The 25,488-nt window shown below is 41.7% G+C and overlaps 1 protein-coding gene across 18 annotated transcripts in view; it reads right to left on the bottom strand.

The window, feature by feature from the left end:
• sls (sallimus) overlaps positions 1-25,488 on the bottom strand; it is a 601,134-nt gene that overhangs the window by 430,416 nt on the left and 145,230 nt on the right. For all 18 annotated transcript variants that reach the window (XM_069317090.1, XM_069317072.1, XM_069317078.1 and 15 more), the window contains exons 23-31: positions 25,169-25,359; positions 22,091-22,296; positions 21,483-21,785; positions 15,119-15,282; positions 12,293-12,421; positions 11,378-11,536; positions 10,301-10,481; positions 9,948-10,141; positions 8,943-9,209 (exon numbers count right to left, since the gene is read on the bottom strand). In XM_069317090.1, the coding sequence (XP_069173191.1) occupies positions 8,943-9,209; positions 9,948-10,141; positions 10,301-10,481; positions 11,378-11,536; positions 12,293-12,421; positions 15,119-15,282; positions 21,483-21,785; positions 22,091-22,296; positions 25,169-25,359 (1,794 nt within the window). The remainder of the gene's footprint in view (positions 1-8,942; positions 9,210-9,947; positions 10,142-10,300; positions 10,482-11,377; positions 11,537-12,292; positions 12,422-15,118; positions 15,283-21,482; positions 21,786-22,090; positions 22,297-25,168; positions 25,360-25,488) is intronic.

Genomic DNA, 25,488 nt, shown 5'->3' with positions numbered 1-25,488 from the left:
CCCAAGTGCAGAAATGGGTGGGCATCTTTCTTTTCACTTAATGTTCTGTTCACCTAGGAGTAAATAGGTACAGTACCTTGGAAATTGTAAACACTTGTGGAGTTGCATCCTGACCTGGTCAGAGACAAGGCTGCAGGGATGTTGATCCTTAGAATCATTGACAGGAATACGAAGGTCAGTAATTCACCCTTGGGGAAACCTTGATACAAGCTTAATGTACACTGTATATACATACACAGTCTGTCTGCCCTCAATAAAATTTTCTTGCATCATCTGAGGGTCACTAACACACTAGTGCCTTCGGCGAGGATAGGAAGCTGGTGGTTTGTCAGAGTTCCCCCCCCCCCTCCCCATTTGTCCTGATTTTTTCAAACTGGATTTTAAAGTTCTGCAGAGTTTTGGCATTTACGGCTTTGGCGGGTAGGCAGTTCCATGGATTTATAAGACTGTGGGTGAAAATGCATCTCCTGTTTTCAGTCCTACATTGTGGTTTGTTAAATTTGACCTTTTTAAAGACGTTGTCTGGACCAACATCCTCCAAATTATTTAGCATTTTTCAACATTTTGATGAAATCAGCCCTATAATGTCTGGTTTGCAGTTTTGTTAGCCCTGTGGCCCCTCAACCTTTTCTGGTACGAGTGTTGACTTTGTTTTGGAATTATATTTGTTGCCTGGTGTTGAACTTTTTCCAATAAAGCCATGTCTTTCTAAAGACGAGATCTCCATGCCTGGATGCAATAATTCATGTGGGGGTGCACCAGAAATTTATACAATTGAATTACTATTACCTTCTAGTACTAGAAGGTAGCAAGTAATTAGAACAAAAGTAATTATGCTCATCATCGACCATGTCACATGATTTAGTTAATAAATGGACTAACAAGAGACCTATTTAGTTATACCCTTGTGACTTTACATTGTCATTTAAGCTTACATGAGGTCCAGTAGCACATCCAGGGAAAGAAGAGGGGAGGGGAAACTGACCATTTTCTCTGTTCCCTATGACTACAAATGGAAGAATACGTTTTTACAAAGTCCCTCGATATGCACAGCATTTTGGGTAAAACTTAAACCTATACATTGAACTGTTATATTGTACATTCATATTATACAGATCTATTGTGAGTTTACATAGCAAATGTTAGGCTGTCACTTCATACTAGAAGAAATGGATTTTGATTAGGAATTTAAGTTATTACTAAAGAAAATACAATATATTATTTCAGTTTTGGTGAATATTGGTTTAATAAATGATTATTTAAGAGTAATTAGGAGAGGTTGAGAAAAGTAACAGCAACACAGTTTAGTTGGAATGAAAGCAATATGGGAGGATATCCTATGTAGAGTGGTAGACACATTACTGTACTGTACTACAAAATATTAGTGAACTAATCTTTATTTCTCTTTTAAATTTATTTAAATTTGTACAGCATTTGGGAAGCTGTTCCACAATTTAGGGCTCTATTTGTATGTCATTTCTACTGTCTGGGAACATCAGAGACAAAACTTGTTTCTCTTGTGGTGTCTAAAGTTCTTATGCAGCTCTATAAAACATAATTTTCCTCTTAGAGATGTTTTTGCTTAATTTTATAAGAATATATAATTAACTGTTTAACTATCTCAATATAGAACAATAACAGATTTGGGACCCTTCCTCCTCCAAGAACATTTCTGAGTGTGCTACTGGTGGTGATCATATTACATGAACATTATTAGTTGCTTCAATTAGCTTGCATCAATATTTGTCATACGTAAAACTGTTAATTAAAATTAACCAAACAGCACATGATCTTATTCTGGTTATCCTGTCAAACAAAATTTGGAGGTCATATTGGAATTTATATAATAAATCAACACTATGCAGGTGCCTTTCAATGGTATGTTGGGAGGGATACTGAATACTGTTGATTTAGTACAAGTACTTTAGTACAGAGCTACAAGTCCATTAGCACAAGCCAGGTCATCTGCTCCATTGCCCTGTTTAACAAAAGAAAAAAATTGCTGGACTAGCATCACAATTGGGTTGCCTGCAGGTAAATTCAGGAAACAAATACTTGATCAAGCTATTTAAAGTTTAATGAAACTTGGATTAAATAACCAAGTTTGGTTATTTAATTTTGACTCAAAACAAACAATTTTAACATCAGGATCACATGCTTGGTCGTAATTTACGAAATTTACTGCTTCTATATGTAATTTAAGAAGTAATACATTGAGGTGTTACAACTAAAGTATTAAAATGTGGCCATTGAAATAAAATTAAGGAATAGGTGCAGATTTTTATTAGTTTAGAGAACACATCTCTTGCACATAAACATCTACTTCTATTCATTTGATTGGCACAGCAGATGGTTTATATTAAAAACATTGCTCTGGATATTATGATGCACACAAAGAAAGTCAGCCTATGCCTTCAAAAATTGCTGTTTACACTTCTCTCTGCTCTTACTGCAGATTAGTTTGGTTTGACAAGGTGTTTTTGCTGAACAAAATGCCAAGAATGCTTCTTATTCACTTCCAAGACACTTAATGGTTAAGGGGAAGAAAAAACATTTAATTAGATGTGCACTGTACTGTGTTAAATGTTGAGGTGTACCGATACCAATATTTTGACTCATACCACCATATAATCTGATACCAATACTTCGATACTATTGAGAGACCAATCCTCCAATACAGTACCTGAATTTACCAAAAGGCCACCATCTCTCTAGTGGTCTTGACGAGGGCAAACAGCCCGTGGCTTGTCAAAGGTCCCCCTGATTTGTCTTGATTTTATCCAGATGGATTTTTAATTGCAGCAGTATGTTGGCATTTATGGCTTCGGAGGGTAGGCAGTTCCACTGGCTTGTAACCCAATGGGTAAAAAAGTATCTCCTGTTTTTCTGTCCTATATTGTGTCTTGTTGAGCTTGAAGGTGTTGCTCCTTGTATGTTTTACATTTGACCTTTTAAAATAGTGATCTGAATCAATATCCTACAAATTGTTCAGCATTTTACAAATTTTGATGAGATCAGCTCGGTCATGTCTAGTTTGCTGTTAGTGTTCTGGCCCTCAACTATTCCTGGTATGAAAGTTGCCTTAGTCATGGGATGATTTTTGTCCCCCAGTGTTAAACTTTCTCCAAAGCACACATGTCCTTTAGAAGATGAGGTCCCCATGCTTGGATACAATAGTCCAAATAGGGGTTATCTTGAGGCTATCTTGCTTGGTAATTACTTGCTTGAGGTTATCTTGAGATGATTTCGGGGTTTAGCGTCCCCGAGGCCCTGTCCTCGACCACACCTTTTTGTTACACACACCCAGGAAGCAGCCCGTAGCAGCTGTCTAACTCCCAGGTACCTATTTACTGCTAGGTGAACAGGGGCATCAGGGCGAAAGAAACTCTGCCCATTTATTTCCGCCTCCACCGTGGATCAAACCCGGAACCTTAGAACTACGAATCCTGAGTGCTGTCCACACAGTTGTCAGGCCCCTTAGGGTGCATCAGAAATTTTTTACAGTTAAGTAACTACCTTCTTTTCCTTCAAGTTAAAGGTTCATTTGACTATTCCTAGGATTTGGTTAGCTTTTTTTTTTAATGCAGCTTCCACTTGTAGTGCGACTTTTAATGATTGGTAGTTTCTCCAAGGTCCTTTTCTTCATTAATCTGCTGCAAGGGTAATGTTGATGTGGTAGTTGTAATTCCTAGTTGTAATGCAAATACCAGGGTCTTGCATTTTTTTTATATTAAAAAGCATTTGCTACTCCTCCAACCATTTGTGGAGGTCATGCAGATCTGTTTGTAAGGCCTATACTGTACTGAATATTTGTTTAAGACATTAGAACGTGAAGGCATAATGCTTCTCATGATATGTGGGTTTGTAAACAATGGCAAAGTAATGTCAATTATTTGTAAATTAGTAACATTCAGTAATTATTATTATAATCATTGCAACAGTATTCCAGCAGAATTCACTAAAATGCCACTTATGTTATATGGGACTCCCTAGCAGTGATTACTGATTAGTAACTCAAATAAATAAATCATTGCAACTTGCATAGCTATTTAGTATTGCAGTGGTTTGGTGCAAGATGCCTTACATTCCTGTCACACAGCTATCTACGTTATCAACTCACAATCAAGGGACCCAGTTCAATTCTTGGGCAGGACAGAGAGGGTTGGTCACATTTCCTTTCACCTGAGGCCTCTATTTACCTAGCAGGAAACAGGTACTCCGGGAAGTTAGGCAACTGTTGTGGGGTTGTGTCCTGGGAAACATCAGTAATTGACCTGGGGGGGGGGGCTTGATAATCCTAAATACAGACTCTCCTGTACAACAGGAATTATTACCGCGTCATGCTTGAAAACTTTGGATAAAAAGCTTTAATACTATTGGATACATTGCTGCAGAGCACAAGATTTTTTACAACACACTTATGATATCCTACTTAAAACTTAGGTTGAGAGGCGACACCAAAAAGTCAAAGTTCATCCCCCACAAAAACAATTAGTCAATGTGAAATGAGTAAGAGGTAGGATGAATGGTACAAGAATGGATTAGATTTGGGTTGGATTGAGGCACAGTTTGGTGGGAAGGGGAAGAGATAATCACCTAACTGTACATGCTGGGATTGAGCTTTGGCTTTTTTAGGTCCAACCTCTGAACCTATTGGGCTCTGTTATATCTAAATTTGAAGTCTGACAGTCTGACTCCATAACTTCACTTTATAGTGCATTCCATTTGTTATCTACTATGACAGTGAAAATTTATTTCCAATATCTCTTTGGCTCATATGGATACTTAAGTTTCCTTCTCTGCCCTGTCAATTTCCCTGAGAATTATATGGTTCATGGTTCACCCTAGAGTGAACACAATTGGGGACATAATGCCTGTTATTAGGCTTATCGAGGTTTCCCTAGGCCAACTACCGATTACCTTTCCCAGGATGAAACCCACAACAACTGTCTACCTTCCGGGTACCTATACTGCTAGATGAACACAGGCATCTGGTGAAAAACATGCCCACTCATCTCTGTCCTGTCCAAGGATTGAACCTCGGATCTTCAGTTGTGAGCCAACAGTGTAGACCACTATGCTACATATCTGCCCTAATTCTTCTGTCTTCCAGTGATGTGAGGTTTAATTCCTTTAGTCTTTTCACATAACTCATCCCTCTGGAGAGGGAGAGATGGTTGGTCAGCAATTCTTAATTATTCACCCATCAGTAATCAGGAAACATATGGTTATAAACCGACTGGCAGATCATGTTCCAGGGAAACTGGTATGGTAAGGCTTAAAATAAGCTGTGGGAGGGAGAGCTCTTAGCATGCAAACATGAGCCTGAGGTTATCTGCTCATGTACCCACCTGTGTAAAAAAGTATCGAAGTAGCAGATGAAATTTTACTGATGCCAATACATCGATACACCTCTAGTTAAATGTACATCCAATTATGAAATCTCTTAAATGTTCAACTTTAAGTACTGTATAAAACTATACATTACATTTATATACATTACCAGTACTGTATATAAAAATATTTGTTATACTGTACATTAAATTTCACACACATATTCTTGTATTATTACACAATACAATACAGTATGCTGTAAAATAAAATTATTGTAGCCTCAAAATTACTATGATTTCCTATTGCATTATTACATTACTGTATTTGTCTTTAAATATAGCAGATTATCTTTGTTCAAAACTGCCCCATTATTTAAGTACCTTTCAGTTTAATGAATGCCAACTGAGTGCTTCTATTATTGTACTCATTGCTCACCGATTCTTCTATCTATACTTCTGATGCTTTGTTCCCTCACATAGGCCTACCTTCTGCCCAAATATTACACTAGCTACCACTATATTATATTCTTTTGTAAATGTTAACAATCCATCCCATTTACTTTGACCAAACTCTTCTATATTAATGTAATGCAGCATTTATTCTTTACATTCATTATTAACTACAACTACTAAGTAATAATGTAAATCATCTAAGCACAATATATTGATTAGATACATTACAGAGTAGTAACATAACCTTTAAAAAATATAGGCCTAAGCTGAGGCAGGGTGCTAAAGTATCAAGTACAGCATATTGAAGGAGCCCATTCCAACTATCCCTTAATCAATCATTCAGCCAAATAGAGAGAAAAATGGGCTCGTTATTGCTTAAATCTCTATTCCTACAGTTTTAACCCAAACTATAACCCCAATACATTATGGAATTTTGGTTGTGTCAACAGATTAAAACAAAATTATTTGGTTAAGTGACTAACTAATTCTAACAGAAGCTGAAGGTGGTGGTCAGCAAATCTAACAATTTATGGCGATAAGATTTTTAGCACATTTCACTCTACAGTGTCCTCTATTCATGTGTTATGTTCTAAACTTCCTTTTATCATAATATAATCAATAACAAATATATTTCCAGACTATCTATATAATTATTATGGCACTTAATATTGTACAATATCTTTAACAGACTACAAAATTTATTTCCAGCAATTTAAATTATGCCTGTCCTTCATTTAGCTTGCTTTTTTCTTTATAACACAAAACATAAATGAGATAGTAACCTGCCTGGATTATAGTTGGTGTACCCTGATCTACACACTCGCCATCTAGAACAGCTCCTTGATCTCTTGTTGCATGAAGACACGTCTCAAAGATCATATTATGGGCACTCCCTGATGTCAACGTATTAAGTGAGCGATGAACAAGAGATGGCTGACTTAGATCGATGAAAGTAGCATGAGAAAATGGGAATACATATGCTCTGATACATGCCTGTCCTGCCTCAATAATTGTCTGAAGTCTTTCCATTATCATCCGTTTTATTTCAAGCTGAGAGAGTTGTTCAACTGTTTTTATTATAAATAAAAGGGCTTTGCTTGGTTCTTTAACATTTTCAGGCTCAACTGACTGCAGATTAGCGTCTTCTTTTAGAGGCTGCGTATCATCGAAATCTGCTATTAACTGCTCGGCACTTGCAAAAGTTTCAATAGGTTTACAGGTATGAACACTGCAAACTTCATCCTGCAACTTAAAATGAGAGTTAGTAGTTATTCTAGGATAAGTTCTAGATATTTTTGAAGGGGTTTGTAGTACCTTTGTTAGTTCTCGAAGTTTTATTAACCGGGCAGCTCGTCTTGCTCGTCTCTCAATTTCATTTGTATCCGAGTTACTGGTGATTAATGATAATTCATCTTTAATATGGAGAGTTTCAGAGTAAGCATTTAGATTTTCTCTTTGTACATCAAATTTTGTTATAAATTCATTTTCATTATTGTTTGAATCACTGCCGACTCTTGAAATTTCTTCATTATCAGAGACATAGCTTTCCTCCGATATTACAGACAAACTACTTGGGCACCGTATAAATTCTGAAATATGTTCAGGAGATGGGGTAAGATATCGATTTACAGTGATTTCTATATTGCCACATTCTTGCTCGCCCTCTGTTTCACATTTCTTAGCCAGTTCGTATATAGAAATCTCCTCATCACTTTTTGGTTGGCTCACAGCTGTGGTCTCAGATGACATCGCAACAGTGGAAATATCTAGGGATAAGTCAACACTTGAAGTGAAAGCATCCTCATATTTCTCAAAAATTTTCGTAACAGCATGATTAGCAAAATTACGTTCTAAATTACAATCAGCTGAACTCTCGGAGATGAAATTAACTTCTTTTTCATACAATTTTGTAGATTCATCACAGACTTTAGCATTTATAGTATCATCAGCATCCAAAATGCTTTCATTACCAATGTCATTCTTGAAAGACATATTTAAAGAACTATCAGAACCATTACTAGTAACATTAGATAAGCAAGAGTTTGCACTTGAATGATTCCAGAATGGTGAATGCTTATCATCAGTGGTACTTTTAGAAACAGTAGGAAAACTACCTATCTTATCTTCATTTGGGCTGCTTCTTGTTGAAGGTTCTTCTTCAGAAGATAATGCATAACTGTTTCTCTTAGATCTGCCAGATACTGGAGACCCAAAAGCAGATTCTGAACCAACAGTTTGTGAAGTGAATGAGCCCGAAAAATATCCCGATTCAGGATCGCCATCAGAACTTAGTGATGCAGACTTTCTATTACTCTCAGTGTCAGTTTCAGAAGAAAAATCTTGTTTGTTTATTTTATCTTGATTCTCGGCCTGTATTTCTGGATCAGGTAACTTATCCTTAATTAGATTCCATAAATCGACAAGTTTCACTGGCTGCAAGCTGTCGCTTATCCCAGTATCAAGGAAGCAAGAGGGTTTCTGAATACCAGCCTCATTTATTGGAGATAATTTGCCAGAATGTTTATCCATTTCATCAGCTGCACTGATGTCTATTGAGCTATTTGTTGATTCACAGTCTGATACAATGAGATTTGAGTAATCTTCTGAAGTCATAACTTCAATGTTATTGAACTTACAAAATTGATCCAGTTCTGCTGAAGACCCCGGATCCTCAGAATCATCAAGAGAACCATACACGACCATGTTTTCCATCATGAAACGGGAATATGTATCAAAGTCTAATATTTTCAAATCCTGAAACTTTGATACTTTGGTACTATTCTCGTATTCATCACAAGCATCTTTCTCCCCTTCGTTAATTGATTTATCATTATTTTGTTCAGTGTGGTAATCATTAGAAAGTGGAAAACAACCTAATTGGCTGAATTTTGTCATCATGTCAGCAAATTCATCTTTACCTAACACATTCATGCTATTATTAACACCCGCATCAATACCCAAGTCATCATCATGATCATCAACATGATCTTGAATACCTGTACTAGTAATACCATTTTGTACATCAAGTGAAAACTTTTCATTACAAATATAATTCAGATTGCTTGTCTGTTCAATGTCACCATTGCCTATGGCAGACATATCTGAATTATCAAGAACATAAGAAACTGTCTTTAAGGAATAATTACTATCACTCACCGTGGGCGTAGGCAGCCCCTGAACCTCAGCTTCAAACTTAACACTGCCTCCAGATGTGACTGTGGTGTCAGTAATAAGTTTGGTGAACACTGGGGGTTCTGTGTTTTCTGCAGCTGGGGGTGTGGGCAAACGTGGTTCAATGCTTAGATATGCTACACACTTGGCTGTTCCAGCAGTGTTTGAGGCTACAATTTCATACTGGCCAGTGTGATCAAGGGATGCAGCATGGATTGTTGCACTCACAGTGCCATCAGAGCTCTCATGAATCTGAAGGAATAAGAAAACACTCATCAAAACAAACTTAATACATATTCATATAACTTTTTACAAGTAATGTTGGACTGAGGTCTGTTGCAGCTTCACAGTTTAGCTAGAAAGATAGAGGAACCTGTGATAACCAAAGGTATATGCACTCTTTGTAAAGAAACTGTCCATATACTGTATTGTACATTATTAATAATAATAATAACTCATTTAGGCTTTTATCGAGGGGCCCTCCCACCCCCCAAAATGGAATTACTAACCCTCCCCAGAATGCAACCACACAACAGTTGACAAACTCTCAGGAACCTATTTACTGCTAGGTGAATAGAGATATTAGATGAAAGGAAATGTGCCCAATCATATTTGTTCCATCCAAGATTTGAACCTAGAATAAGGATATGAGTCGAGAACGAACCCTTCTGTACTAACAAGACCCTTTAATTGACCTATTAATTGTATCTTCCTCTGCAGTATCTTTTACATATAAAGTATTTTTATTAACATTACCTTAAAAGTCAAGATGTGAACATCAAACCATGGTCATAATCTACTCGAGACTTTCCTCGTCTATAGATATTGTCTTTGTGGTTGAAATTTTCTCTTCACCTTTATTTCAACCCTAGGCATGATATATTCTTATTCTCAATCCCTCTTTCTCTCACTATTATATATGTATGTAAGTATGTATTTCTGAGACACATTTTTATTTCTTTTTTGAATAAAATGCAGTAGTTTAATTACCTGTAACTCCTCATCAGGAATCAGTGGCATGTTCTCTCTGAACCATGCAATTGTAGGCTTCGGTTGACCTGTCACTGTAGCACGTAGAGTAACAGGATTCCCTTCAGTAACATGATTGTCAGCCAGTAACATGGAAAACCTGGGTGCTACTGCAGGAGGTTCTATTGTTGGAGGTGGAGTTGGCTCTGGGATAGCTGGAGTATATTATAGAGCTTATTAATATGAAAACATCAACTTTTCAACATATTTCAAGGACATTACTTCAGTTAATAATTAATACAGTAATAATAATTATATTCTACACCTGTATATAAAATAGGAATCTAAATGGTAGCAAATTATGGTTGACTTACGTTCAACATTAAGGAAACATGCCGTTGATGCTTCACCAGCCGAGTTCATAGCAACAACTCTGTATATACCAGCATCTTCAAGGAATGCTTCCTGAATAATGAGTGAACACCGATCCCCATGGAATAGTAGCTTAAAGTCATTGGATTCCTTAACAGGTTTATCATCATGATACCATATCACCTAAAAATAAAAACAGCAAAGTTTCAAATAAGTTAAACCTGTTGAGATTGTATGACTGACTTACCTACACAGATTGGCAGCTGCCAACCATAAAATATACCAGTACATATTATTACTCATGATAAGATTGTTGTGTGGATTTGTGTGTGAATGGATATCAAGACACTTATCTTTCATCAATTAACCTTTCTCTGGTCATGCCCCTTTCTCTTTTACATTAATACACACCACCTTGGTCCATCTACTCCTTTTAATGCTCGCTCAAGTCTACTGTTTGTGTTATTAAAGACTAAGGAATCATTCAATGAATTAGAAATCTATATTTTTATTAAAAAAAATCCAACAAGTCTCATGTCTGTGATAGGGATACTGTATTCAGATTTTGCAGAAAGTAAAAAGACCAATTGAGATAATCTTCTCCAGTAACCAAAAACACAATATTTTAATTACAATTTTGGAAGAACAAAAATTAATCTATGAATTTTATTTGTTTACTGGAATTGATTAATTTCAAGCAACAGTGTTACATTAAGGTACAGTATACTACACCTCTTTCACTGCATATCAGTCGACAGAGAATTACAACCCCTCACTGTTTATTAAAATTCATACACCATTACAACTCTCCTGTGCACTTTACCAGTTCATGAATATAATAATAAAAGTTAAAGGTTAAGATAACACTCTTGTGGGTGCCAAGGAGGATGACATTGATCATAAACTTGTAATATGGTAACTAGAATAATACAGTATATGAAATAATTTGCAAACTAAATTTTGATTCAAAACAAAATTTATAGGATTTTATGTACTGTAACTTATTGTATAAAGTTTTATGATTTTATCAGTAAACAACAAATAATTCTCTTATGCACAGCCCTAATATATTTTCCTACCTCTGGTTCTGGTTGGCCAATAATGACACAATCAAGCCTGGCACTCCTGCCCTCCTTGACATTAGTGTCCTTGAGGGAAAGCTGCACAGTGGGCTTCACAGGTTCCACATCTATATCTGAAGTGACCTCAGAGTCACTCGTCTCTGTTGGAATGCGGCCCTGTTGGAAGCAGACAGATATACTGTACTTTAAAGTAGGAATGTCAAACACGTGGTCCTTTGCAAGCACACCTGCAGCCCGCACAAAGGATACTGTAACACAGTACTATATTACTATGTAATACAAAGGATACTATATTCCGAAATAATTTTCATTAAATGACTTCAATTAATTGTTGTGTGGCCCTCACGACAACACAAATATGATATGGCCCTCGAGGAACCCTCAGTTTGACATGCCTGCCTTAAATGTTCAGTACTGAATACAGGGAATTAAGGAGATGATGATAATCTTCGTGAGTCATATTAAGAACTCCAATTTTGTAGTTATAATGCTTTTACAATACTTAAACAAAAATGAATGTATTCTGAAACATTTACAATGCCTTTACTGTTTACTTATTGTGCTTAAACTTATGTATATGGTTTGTTAACTACTATGTGGAAATACATTTATACCCTATAAATTGATTTTTCTTTCCTTTCTGTGTGGTTTTAAACAGGAGAAAATGTGTTTTTAATTTTAAATGTGTATTAATACTGTGGCAAACCTGGGCCTGTTCAGTTGTCATCTATGAAGTAGCATGCAAAAGGAAATAACAATTAAAACAAATTATTTGTTAAATAATCATTAATTTAAAAAATCACAAAATTAATGAACATTAATGAAAATTACAATTTATCATGAGTTCAATAGTATTAGTTCATTTATCATGAGTACTATAGTATAACAGTTAATAATTAAATAAACACTAACCTTCACCGAGACGTTGGCAGAACACTGTCCTTCCCCGGCCGAATTCTTGGCCACGACAGTATATGTTCCAGCATTTTTAGGGAATGCCTCTGACATAACCAGGGTGGCAATGCAACCATCAAAGGTTATCTGAATTTGAAAAATCAAAATTTTTATAATAGAGATACAGTAATAATTTCTCAATAATAGCTACTCAAGTTTCTTTTCACTTAATAATGTTGATATCCATGAATGAAGACATCAAGAGATTGAACATAATATTGAACTGAACATAATATTCAGGATTGATTTTGTATTGACTGTGATAAATGCAGACCATACTCCTGTTTTGATAGTACTTATAGTAACGATGAGGACCATAGTATATATACCGACGTACAACGACATTAGAATGTAGAAGTCTGAACGGTTGAGCTGGACAAACCGGAAACTATTTTTTACTTGTGTTGCTTTGACAAAGTAAATTGATCTCCTATCCTATATATACTAATACACAACATCCGAGGCCTAATATAATACGTGTGTGCTATACTAGGCCTAGGAATATTTATTGTGTTTTAGCTTCATGTATTTTAAAATATCTCCTTACTAGTCAGTATGCTATCTAAAAGCTAAGAACATACGAATTCTGTCTATTGACTATCATCACAATAGGTACTATCTAAACAGGAGGATGGTTCGATAAATGGCTAATTGTATCCAGTTTTCCCAAACACAGAAATAGTCTCAATTTTATTTTTATTTTATCTACATTTTAAATAGAGGAAATATTCTATTATAAAGAATTTCTAATTATGTCCTCCTGTCCCATTTTCACATACTTTTTTGATTGTCAAATTACATACTTTACAAATGTGTAAAATTCTCCTGTTGATGCTGTTTAATGTTATCACCAAAATTTCCTTCATTCAGATATAATATATCAAGGATTAGTGACTTCAGAGATGACTTGGGTTCTCCACCTTATCAAACCATGTGTTGTTCTTTACACATTGCTCGGTGGACTCGTTGAAGTTGATCCACTTTCCCTGGTCTCCTGTTCCAAGGCCTGTGTTTCTCAGGTCATCTGCAGTGTTATTAAGTCTAACCAGCCTAAGGTCTACTCTTGTGCCCCAGGACGTAAGGATATTTGCCCATCTCTTGGCTGTATTTGTCAATACTTTATGTCTTAGGCCATTATTCGGGTGCAACAGTTTTGGCAGTTTAACAGGGGTCCTGGCAGCCAGGTATCTCGTCAATGTTTCTCCTTCTCGTCAGCTTTGTGCGGCCTTGGGTCGTGTATTGTAGCCCATATTTTCTTCATTGCGGTACCTGTGATGCTTCCTCCACCCTGGTGTGCCCCCTTCTTTTCTTTCTCCTTCAGGTAGCCACAAGGGGCTTCCCCCAGAAAACCAGTGTTGAATGTAATGAAATGTCAATTTCTGGGTGAGCCTCAGTGGCTCCTTGACACCCTCCCCGCCACAGGGTGTCGGGGTGATTTTTCCCCCAATCATAAAACTGAGGATGGAGCAGCTAGCTGACCTGCTCTGCCTCCCTCCTCCCCACAAACAAGGGGAGGAAGGTGGGTCGAACTAGCTAGCACTAGTTTCATGAATTTTTGATTGTTTTAATTTTGGGGGTTGTTCTTTTAGCGATTTTAAGGTCTTGGTATTTTTTATAATCAGCAGTAGTCTGTTTTGCTGACTTTCCCCATGGTGGCAGACATGATTAAAAATTCACTGACAATTTTATCACAGTACCACTGCTCTCTATGCCTCATTAGAGAGGACCAGGTTCTGGCTCATGGTCCCCAGTAGGCATAAAAGAACTTTGCTACTTCCTACTAAAAGAACTACTTTGAACTGATGGCACCTAGTAGTGACACTACCAGCATTGTAGCTTCAAGGGGCCACTGGGGATCACCCAGTAATTGGCATTTCCTGAATTTACCCGAGGGCCACTAACACTCGAGTTCTCTCAACGAGGACAGGAAGCCAGCAGCTTATTAAAAGTTTCCCCCATTTGTACTGATGATTTTTTAAGCTGTATTTTTAAAGTTCAGCAGAGTTTTGGCATTTACAGCTTTGGCAAGTAGGCAGTTCGTTCCATGGGTTTATAACCCTGTGGATGAAAAAGCATCCCCTGTTTTCAGTCTTACACTGTGGCTTATCGAGCTCGAGACCACTGCTCTTTGTTTGCATTACTTCTGACCTTTTGCGGAAGTTATTTGGATCAACATCTTCCAAACTGTTAAGTATTGTTAACATTTTGATGAAATCAGCCCTATCATGTCTGATTTGCAGTGTTGTTTCATTACATTCAACACCAGCTTTGCTTTGCCATTAGACATTTTGGATGATTCACTTTGATTGTGAGATCTTTGATCACATATGCTTTCCACACCTTCTAGAGTGAGGCAGATATTTTTGTCACTACTGCTAGGCTGAGGAAGTCTCAAGAGTCTAACATTGGGTGTGGGAGGGGGGATGGGGTGACCCTGAGAAGTCAGCACCATAAGCTCTGGCGAACTACTGAGAGCAGCGCCCCAGCACAGAAAACACGGTTTAAAAATGTAGCTTGCCTATTTAGACATTGCACACACTCAGCAATCCTCTTATGATTTCAATTTAATATATAAAGCAATATAATGGTTACAGAAACAATTATATTTAGTTGTTAAATGGGTAATGTAAGTCAGATAAAGGAAAGGAGTGAAAAAGTATTTTGTGAATTCAATTATGAAAAAATTACTGATCATAAAAAATAAGTATTATATTTACAACTATAAAGATTACACTAAAGAAAAATTAAACCAATTTTTTCTTTACTCTGTATGAAATCTCTCACCTTGCAATCTGGAGTTTCTTTTACTGGTTTGGTATTATGGAACCAAGTAACAGTAGGGCTCGGCATGCCTGTCACGTGGCATTCCAACTTGAACTTCTGCCCTGCCCGTGCCATCACATTACTTAATGGCATTGTAAATTTGGGTCGTTCGGTTACTTCAACAGCTGAAATACAATTTTTTACAAATACAATTACAGAAACTTATAAATTATACTAAATTATGTTAAAAAACCAGCGTTGAATGTAATGAAACGCCATTTTCTGGGTGAGACCCGGAGGCTCCCCGGAGCTTTACCGGCTGATATGCTAATGTCAGACTTTGGCATCAGTCATGTGTATGGAGTTCTAGGGCCTACCGGGGACCACGAGCCAGAACCTGGCCCCCTCAGAGAGGCAAGGGGAGCAATGGCCTATAGAAACCCCCGTGTGGTTGGAAGCATTCTATGTCTGCCATCGACCGGGTCAAGCATCCAGAAAGGTAAGCATTCCAAAACAAACCCCTATTCTGGTGAAAATTGCTACCTAAGCCGAACTAGTGAATAGAACTCTTCAACAGAAAACACGGAAACTAGTATGACGTCATACGTCACCGCGCCGCTGTCTGCGCAGCTCCCCCCTCCCCGGGAGGGGGAAGGGGAAGCCCCAGACCTCCCACGCCGGCTATCCACCCATCAGTTCTGAGGCTGGATGTCAAAACACGCGAAAAACGCCGACCGGAGGGAGGGAGGGTTGCCGGGGAGCCTCCGGGTCTCACCCAGAAAATGGCGTTTCATTACATTCAACGCTGGTTTTCTGGGGGGAGCCCCGTCGGCTCCCCGGAGCTAACTACCCACAGAGGAAGGTCAAAGGGACAAAACTGGGAGGCGGACACCACGCACCCCCCAAGGAGGCGAGACAACCGGCAGCAAACGCCAACCCAAGGCGCCACAGCCCCGAAAATCCCGGGAACAACACGAGAACCACGAGCAGCAAGGCCCCTGCACGAACACCAAAAATCCATGCCCGAAAGACTGCAAGGCCACGTCGCCCAGACGGCAGCGAGAGCAGCGAAGCCACGAACGCCACAGGCATGAGGGAAGAACACAGGCAGCTTAGCCGCAAGAACACGGCTGACCACCCGGGACACCATCACCCGCGAACCGGGAAGAACAGAACCGGATCAACGCAAAACGCGCTCCGGACCCAAACGCCGTGGCACGCAAACAACAGCAGAGGGCCGCCACTGAACACAAAAACGACACACCCCCGGCCCGACCAACAAAGCACCAACAAACCCTGGACCCCTCCAGAATGCAGCAGCCCCACCCCGCGCCAGAAAAGATGGAGACTGCTGCCATCAAACAACCAAAACGCTAAAACCGAAGGAGCAAGAAAACACAGCGAACCGACCCCCAGAGGCAAAGGCCCAAAGGAAAGAGCCGACGAAAAAACACACCGGAACCGAAGGGGCACTACCAACCGAGGAGAAGACAGAGCACGCTGACCAGAGACCAGGATGGTGCAAGCGGCGCACGAACAGGCCGGAGGTGAAATGACGCACAAGACAGCTGACTAACGGTGCAGAAGCAACACCAAGACCGAAAGCAAGCTGAAGCGGCTCCGCCTGCGCCGCACGAAAAGAGGCGACAGTATGTGGCAAGACGACGGCCCCCAACCCCTACTAGAAAACCAAGCCGAGAGTAAACCAAGCCAACAAGAAGGACCCACCGAAGAAGGGACAGGAAAAGGAAGGACCGCCAAAATACCCCATACTGCCGCCAAGAAAGCACGCAGGTGGGACACCTACCACGAAGCCACCTGACCACCAACCGGAGGCGAGACCACGAGGCAGAACATAAGCAGCCCCGACAAGGCCCCCCCCGAGCCCAGGAAAAAGGCGGAGCCGCGAGAAGATCTCGGGCGCGACCACCGAAACCCAGGCGGCACAAGGAGATGGAACGTCTGCCGAACAGAAAAACTCCGAAGCATGCAAGCCCGCCAGGAGTTCAGAAACGACGGGTCCGACGCGAGACATCGCAAGAACCCCCCCAAAAAAAGTAAAACAACAACAACCGGCAGGGCAAGCTAGGAAAACCAAAGAAGGCGGAAGGGTCGCCGCCAGAACAGGACCCGAACCAAGGGGCACGAACAACTGCAACAGACCGAGACAAAGAAGCACATCACAGGACACAGGCTGACCAACGCCTAAGAACACACGCAGAACATTCCTGCTGCAGAAGAGGCAGGAAGAAAGAGCAGAAGCACAAAAAAAAAAAAAAAAAAAACCAGGAGAACAACCAGGGGTGGACAATCAGGCAGGGACAAAAACCCCACGCAATCCCCAGGCACAAAACGGCAGCAAAGCGCCACTCCACAACCGGACACAGGAACAAGGACACGCCACCGTGAAACACGGTACCAATGCTCACGTGCAGCAGCAGCAGCAGCAACAGGCACCACTGCAACATGCAACATGTAAATAGCAACTCCCCTCTGCAAAGGCAGAGAACGGAGCAGGCAGACCCCAGACAGGGCCAACGGAGACACGACAAAACCCTGCAGGCCCAGAAACCTGCACCAGGCGACCGACGGCGGAGAAAACCCCGCTCGATACCTGCTGGATGAGGTACTGGGAGCTCTTTTACACCTCAAGCCCGGCCCAAGGTCAGGCCAGACCGGCCAGAGGATGGCCCACCAGGCAGCTGCTAGGAGCAGTCCACCGGCCCACATACCCCCACAACCAGGACGGGCCGGAACTGCCATACGAAAACAGGCCAGTGCGCCCTGGAAGTCCACGGACGAACCAGCAAGAAGGCTTATGCTCGCAAGTAGGTCGTGTAACAAGCACAGACCACTGATGGTAATACAGTGTTCCCCAAAAGTGCCAATAGCACCACTGCACTCCACTGGTACTATCCCGCAAGTTCTACCAGATAGGCGGGACCCAAGAGCCAGAGCTCAAATCCTGCAAGCACAGCCAGGAGCCTCACCAGGTGAGTACAGAACCAACCCTACAACCCCCACACCTCACAACATTAAAAAAGGAGGGTCCCCTGAATGACTCCAGCATGGGTTGGACATGCACATGAGGGGGACAGGAAGGGGTGATAAAGGGACAGTCACTGGTGTGCGAACGGTCGCAGTCGTACAAAATTATACCTAAATAAAAACAGGTATATGAACACCGCCGCATCCAGCGCCCGGCCAAAAGACGCCAGACCGCAGAAACTCACCTGGCGAATGGTGGCTCGAACTTGACACGACTCAACCGTGCCCAGAAGAACTTGGGAGCACCGCCAGGTGAAGACGCCAGAGCCGGACCCGCAGGAGAACAGGGAGAGGCGAAGGAGGCGGTCCACACCCATGACACAGAAAACCGCGGTGTCCTCCCCACAACTGGGAACCAGGACACCCCTGGTGCAAAGGGGCACATACCGCAGCCAGGGAGAAGAACGAGAGGCGAAGCACTGTAGCAAAAAAGGGCGCAAAACCCCAGCACTGAACCATCGCCCAGACCAAAACAAACTCCACGGCGCATGCGCATAACACGCTGGCCGAACCGCACACCCTCCCTGCGGGAAGGCGCCAGCCAGGACTATTGCACGAGAAAAGGAGCCAAAAGAGGAAGCAGGAACAATAAAACCGGCCAAAGAAGCAAAGAGCCCAAAAAAAAAGGAACCCAAACGGGCGACAAGTAGCCCAAACGGGCGACAAGTAGCCCAAACGGGCGACAAGTAGCCCAACCGGGCGACAAGTAGCCCAACAGGACGACAAGTACTAGGAGCCGACAGACGTTCCAATAATGCGGGAAGTAGCGAAAAACCTTCCCGTACCCTCGAGAACACAGAAGCCAACACTAGTCCCGAAGGCACACGAAGGCGCAGGCGCACCCGAGATCAAAAGTCACGCAGAACCCCAACGAACGGGGAAACATGACAAAAACACCGTCCCAAAAAGCGGGGGAGGAAACATCCACCCACAGGACGGAACCAACCGACTCAAAGGCCAAGGAACCGAGCCCGGGGAGGGGCCGACGTCCAACAGCACGTACGGCGAGTGGGGAGGAAAGACCCCACTCCGCGTAACCACAAGCCCCGCCTAGAGGGGGATAAAACCCCCCACGGGGTCTAACGGGGCCAAGGCAGCCCCTCCCCAGCCCCGGGAACCTACACGACAGGCCCCGGGGCCGAGCCGTTCCCCCAAAGCCCCGGCCGTACCAGAAAACCGGGGCAGCCGTGAAAACACTAAGGAAGGGAGCCCACTGGCAGACTCATACAACACGGCTGGAGGAACAGGCCCAAATGCCCCCGTCACTACCCCGGAAGGGGAATTCCCCGAGACTGCCCGAGTCTCAACACCACGAAACACCCCGCCCTGAACCTACAGACGGTAAGGAACCGGATGCAGGCAGGAAGGGTGAACCAGGGGAAAGACAAGGGGGCGTGGATGCAACCAACACCCCCAAGTCCCAAAACGAAATACAACGGGGCAGCCCCGGGGCTCCCGGGGAGGAAACCACGAGAACGTTGCCACCACCAAGGCTCAAGTGCAACGCCCCTGCTGCCCGCACCCGCTTTGTTAGCACAACTGGGTAACCGAGCCACAACGAGCAACCAAACTCGCAGGACACCGGGTCGAAGGTGTCACCGACCCCACAGGCAGCAGACGGAGGCAAAACAGAGAGTCACCCAGAGACAAAAGGTGAGAGCAACCCTCAAACTCGCTGGAAGCGAGGGGGGGGCTCTGGGGTCACATCCATCGGACCCGCGCGCCCCCAGGGGTTTCCCAGGGTCCCGAGCGTTTACTTTAAGAGGACTCGCGCTCAGGTAATCCCAGGCAGGGTACTGCTAACCGGCACCCAAGCTACCAAACAACTTTCTAAGAGCTGAACCCCCGGGACGTGTACACTCACGGGGACCTAGCAGGGGGTACCACCAGAAATACTCAGAACACAAGGGACACAAGGGGCAAGAACGAAGGCAGACCCCCCCACCAGGTATATAAACAAAAGAAAAAGAAAACCCCGCAAGAGGACAGCGTACCCAAGCGGAACAGAGCCGGCCGCTATGATTGGTAAAGACAAGCTGCACAGTACCCCGCGCCCCACCAGTGCAAACACCGCCCCTTACTCTAAGGCGAACAAGGGAGACAGAACACCCGAGCACACAAAGAGCGGCCGAAAACCAAGCGGTAAACGGCCAAGCAGGGGCAGGACCCAAGGAACTTGTGGAAGGTGGCCCCAAGCCCCAAGGGCAGTACTTACAGGGCACCTAGGGAAGGGAACCCTAGGCGCATGCAGCCCGAGTACTGAAGAATCACACCCGGCTCACGCACCACCTAGAAAACAGACACCACACTCTAGGTACAGTGCTGAAACAACCACTGGAGCCGGAGCACATAACCATTGCCTATAGCATCAGCCGAAGAACTGATGGGTGGATAGCCGGCGTGGGAGGTCTGGGGCTCCCCCTTCCCCCTCCCGGGGAGGGGGGAGCTGCGCAGACAGCGGCGCGGTGACGTATGACGTCATACTAGTTTCCGTGTTTTCTGTTGAAGAGTTCTATTCACTAGTTCGGCTTAGGTAGCAATTTTCACCAGAATAGGGGTTTGTTTTGGAATGCTTACCTTTCTGGATGCTTGACCCGGTCGATGGCAGACATAGAATGCTTCCAACCACACGGGGGTTTCTATAGGCCATTGCTCCCCTTGCCTCTCTGAGGGGGCCAGGTTCTGGCTCGTGGTCCCCGGTAGGCCCTAGAACTCCATACACATGACTGATGCCAAAGTCTGACATTAGCATATCAGCCGGTAAAGCTCCGGGGAGCCGACGGGGCTCCCCCCAGAAATGATATTCTATATATATAATGCAAGTAAATACAATATAGTTTTTGTAATAATTTTTGGGGTTGATATACTGCATAGTACACAAAGTGCTTCATATAAGTCTTAACCTGGCAAATGTTTGAAGTACTGTATACATGGAGTATTTGTAACAGTATATATAGTACGATATAAACTGCACTGTGGCAATGCTAAAACTTGGACAATGACTACAGTATTGCATATAAAATTAGTAGGCTACAGTACTGTACCAGGAAAAAGTTGTGTTAATGAAAAAATGATACTGGTTAGGGAGTTATTAGTGTAGCTATTAAGAGTGAATTAGTAGCACAGGGTTCCAGGAGCGGCAAAATGATGACACTAGGAAAATAGGATTTAATACTGTGGATTACATACCGAGGAGCAAAGAGAAGCATAGGGTACTACAATGAGGCAATTAGATACTTCTAACATTATTTTTGAATACACTAAATTCAGATAAATTTTGAACTCTATAGATCTAAAATAACAACATCCCACGTGACAAAATACATTATTAACATACCAGTCACCGAGAGCTTGGCTTTAGTAACATCTTCACCAAGGTCATTAGTGGCTTTGCAAGAATATTCAGCCTTATCTTCCAAAAACACTTCTTCAAACCTAAGCACACATTCACCATTGTTAAAGGTAATAACATAATCAGGAGATTCATCAATGCAGTTTCCATCCTTAGCCCAGGAGACAACGGGAAGTGGATGACCATCAACAGTGGCCTCCAACTGGAATGTGGAACCTTCCTGTGCTGTGCTGTCAATGAGTCTCTTTGTAAATGATGGTGGTGACAGCACCTCTACAGGTTCGGCTTCTGTGAAGATAAGAAAATACAGTATGTTAACCGAGTTTTACTGATGATTTGTTAGAGCAGAAGCTGAATTACAGAGCTTAATTAATAGCTCTCTTACTGATGTTTTACAAATTCACACTATTCATGCTCTTCAGATTTGACACTAACTTCTCTAATTCTTTATTTTTCACATACATATCACAACCACATGTAAGGTTCAGCACTACAAATTTTACATCACAAAATTTAAGATATTACAGCTTTTACTGTAAAACAAAATTACTGCAAGCACTGACATACAACAAACTTTTACCAATTATACTTACCCTTAACCGTTAGCACTGCTGAAGTCTCAGCTATGCCTGCGGCATTTACAGCTTTGCAAGTAAACAGGGCTGAATCCTCAGTGAATGTTTCTTCAATTGTAAGAGTACAAATACCTTCTTCAAAGCTTGTTTTGTAGTCGGGATTGGTTGTGATACTCATGTTGTCTTTCTGCCACTCAACTTCTGGCATTGGCATACCCAATACCCTGCAATAGAAGGTACATATTGTATGCTCAACCCAACATATTAAGTTTTAAATCACCAAAGATTACTTAAAATGTTAATATCATGGGGCCCAAGGGTAGACTGCAGTTTTTTTTTTAGATTTAATTCACAGTGGACAACTTGGAAAAAACAAACCGAGGAACAGGAAACCAGTAAATAACATGTCCAACAAAGAGTAGTTCAACAAGGCATGCAACTAGTGATGAACTGCTACCAGACACAATAAATGATGCACAAAACAAGAAGATAGAAGAAAAAGAGTAAATATGATGGCCACTTACAAAATAATAGCAAGAATCGACCAAACCAACAAAGAGGAATTTCTGAAACCAGTAACTTCGTTAACAAGAGGACACAGATTCAATTTAAGGAAACAAAGGTGCCAAAAAAATATTAGAAAGTTTTCTTTTGTAAACAGAGTGGTAGACGGTTGGAACAAGTTATGTGAGAAAGCGGTGGAGGACAAAACTATCAGTAGTTTCAAATCACTATACAATAAAGAGTACTGGGAAGATAGAATAACACGAGCATAGCTCTCATCATGTACCTATACTTAGGTAATTACCCTCTGCCAGGCAAACCAAACAACAACAAAAGGGCCGCTCTAGGAGCCAACCCCTCTCATTCTTCACCGGAAAAGGCTACAAATTAAGAAACTACCCATCAGGGCCAAAAGAGCAAAAATTAATGCTTCCAGAGGAAAACATGCAGCTCCCTTACCTGAAAACTGGAAGGGAGAGTCAATAAAAACACAGCCCTAAAAAAAATGTACCCTGGACTCAAGGGGGAAAATTTGAGGAGGAGGAGAAAAACACCAACACCCTATCAGGAGACCAGGATGGCTCAGATGGAGTATGAGCCAGCTGGAGGTAAAAGAGAGGAAGAAATAATTTGTGAAACAGTGCCATGGAGACGTTGATCCTGAATGTCAACAAAAGCGGCTCAACTAAGGCTAAAAATTAAGTGGCAACATAATTAGGCACAAGATGGCGATCAACAAATAACCAAGACAAAAATTTAAAAAATCACATGAATGGACAAGGTGAAGCCAATTGGGAACCCCAAACCAGGCCCAACCAGATCCAAACCTAAAACAGAATCATCTGGGACTTCTGCCAGCTCACCAGGAATGTGAACCTGGCAAGCTGGGAAAGAACCAGATTCTGGTTAACCGACATGCAGACTGGTTGGGAGCCTAAACCAGCCAGTTGGCAAGTTAGGCCAAGACACAAACCCCCAAGAAATGTAGCTGGATCCCAACTTCTCGCACTACCCTGGTAAAAATCTGAGGAGCTAGATGAACCGAAAGGAAGAACCATAAAGTGGAAAGCCTGATGCTCCACAAGAAACCCTAACTAGTCCCAGAACCTTGGGTTATGTGCCAGTATGTCTCCTAAAGATCCAGAGACACCATCTAGAAATCTGCCTGCAATACTAGGCAAACCAGAGAAAAAGTGATCATGCAGAATGTCAGACAGGAATGAAACTATTCAATTCCGAGGGATTAAAAATGTACTGCAGATCTGCTGAGTCCCGTTTGAGGACCAGGACACCCACCATAGAGAGGTTAAGTTGACCACACCAAGTCCAACCCCATCATAATGATCACTCAAGAGCTGAGGGAAGGACTCCTGACCCAACACCCCTGAACCTGAAAGAGGTGAGTGGACCACTGCAGAAGCTAAAAACTGAATCCACAAGCACTGATACTTATGTACATAATACCAAAACTTGACAGCAGTGACATAAGCAACCTGTCAAGAAAACTTTTTAGCCAGAGTTGTAGCCCACACACAGTAGACTGGGCATAACCATGGGTGGTACTGACCTAATCAGGGAAAATGTTGTACGAAGAATGAGTGAACATTGCTGTTCATAAAACTGCCTAAAGCACCTAACCTTTGCACAAAGCAATGGCTGCCATAGTCAACAGCACCATGTGGTAAACCACTGTTCAAAACCAGCAACATGTCACCAGGCTCTCAGCCCAGGTAAAGGAGAGTCCTGTGGGCCAAAGCTAGAGTTATTATCTGACCTACCCAACACCTGGCGAAGACCTTGCCCAACACAAATGGAGTGCCAATGCGAGTGCCAACATAAATTCCTGGTCCTGGAGCAAACTAGTTGGGCAACTGGCAGTTTGCAAGAATATTGCTTACCATTTATTTTAATGCCAAGTAGAACATGGAAATGCTCGAAGTGCTTATGAGTAAATTTTCTGCAGTTACTCTGGGCTGAAGTGAGCATTTCTAAAGTTCCTCCCTAATACCAGTATGACTCAACAAAGATGTTTTAAAGGATTATTGTTACATCTTTGTTAAGTGTCACCCTGCCCAACTAATCATGACCCAGGACCTTCTTTGATCCTGACATGGGGTGCATCAAAGTTGAATAGCCCAGAGAATATGTGAATCATCTCTTCCTCCTAACAAAAACTTTACTCTGTTTAGCTTATTTAAATACAGTGAATGAACTTTGTTTTTAGAGTACTCACAATAAGGATACCCAGAAATGTCTGACAAGTCTATATCAACTCCCAGAGTAGCAGAAGATATGTAGTGCATACTTGCTATCATTAAATGTACAGTAAGTTCTCACAGTTCACAGTTCAGCTAATACACAAAAAGTGTAATAAATTGGTGACAAGAGAAAGTGTTGCAAGGCATTTAGAATCTATGGATAAATTCTTACATGAGATACTTGTACTGTATTATAATAAGTACTCAGTGTTCATAAAATTAAATCCTTTTCAAATTTAACCCATTAAAATCATTTTAATTATTACTGTCACTTCATCTTATTTATAATACAGTATTATGAAAATTGTGTGAAGGCTTCTTCTTGTGCACTTACTTGCATTCGAAGCTAAACTTGACTCCTTCCGTCACTGTTGCGCCAACAAGCGGTGTGAGGAATATAGGTGGCATTGGCTGCGGTTCATCATCAATCAGTTTAGCCTTTTTGAGTGGTGGTGTGTCTTCCTGTTTGCTTGGCTCCTCCTCATCAGACAAAGGAATAGCTTCTGTCTGCATTTCTGTTTCAACCTATTAAAATTCCAGTTTTGTTTGAGATAAACTTTACAAATAAATTAATATTATTTTGGGGAATTTCACTAATATACTGTACTGAAGGCAGTACAGTACCTACTTAAAGTAATAATGGCAGAGATTTTT

This window comes from Procambarus clarkii, chromosome 86 (assembly GCF_040958095.1).
Source record: "Procambarus clarkii isolate CNS0578487 chromosome 86, FALCON_Pclarkii_2.0, whole genome shotgun sequence".
Classification (NCBI taxonomy): Eukaryota; Metazoa; Arthropoda; class Malacostraca; order Decapoda; family Cambaridae; genus Procambarus; species Procambarus clarkii.
The sequence above is the reverse complement of the archived record's forward strand: the minus strand, read 5'-3'. Positions and strand labels throughout refer to the sequence as shown.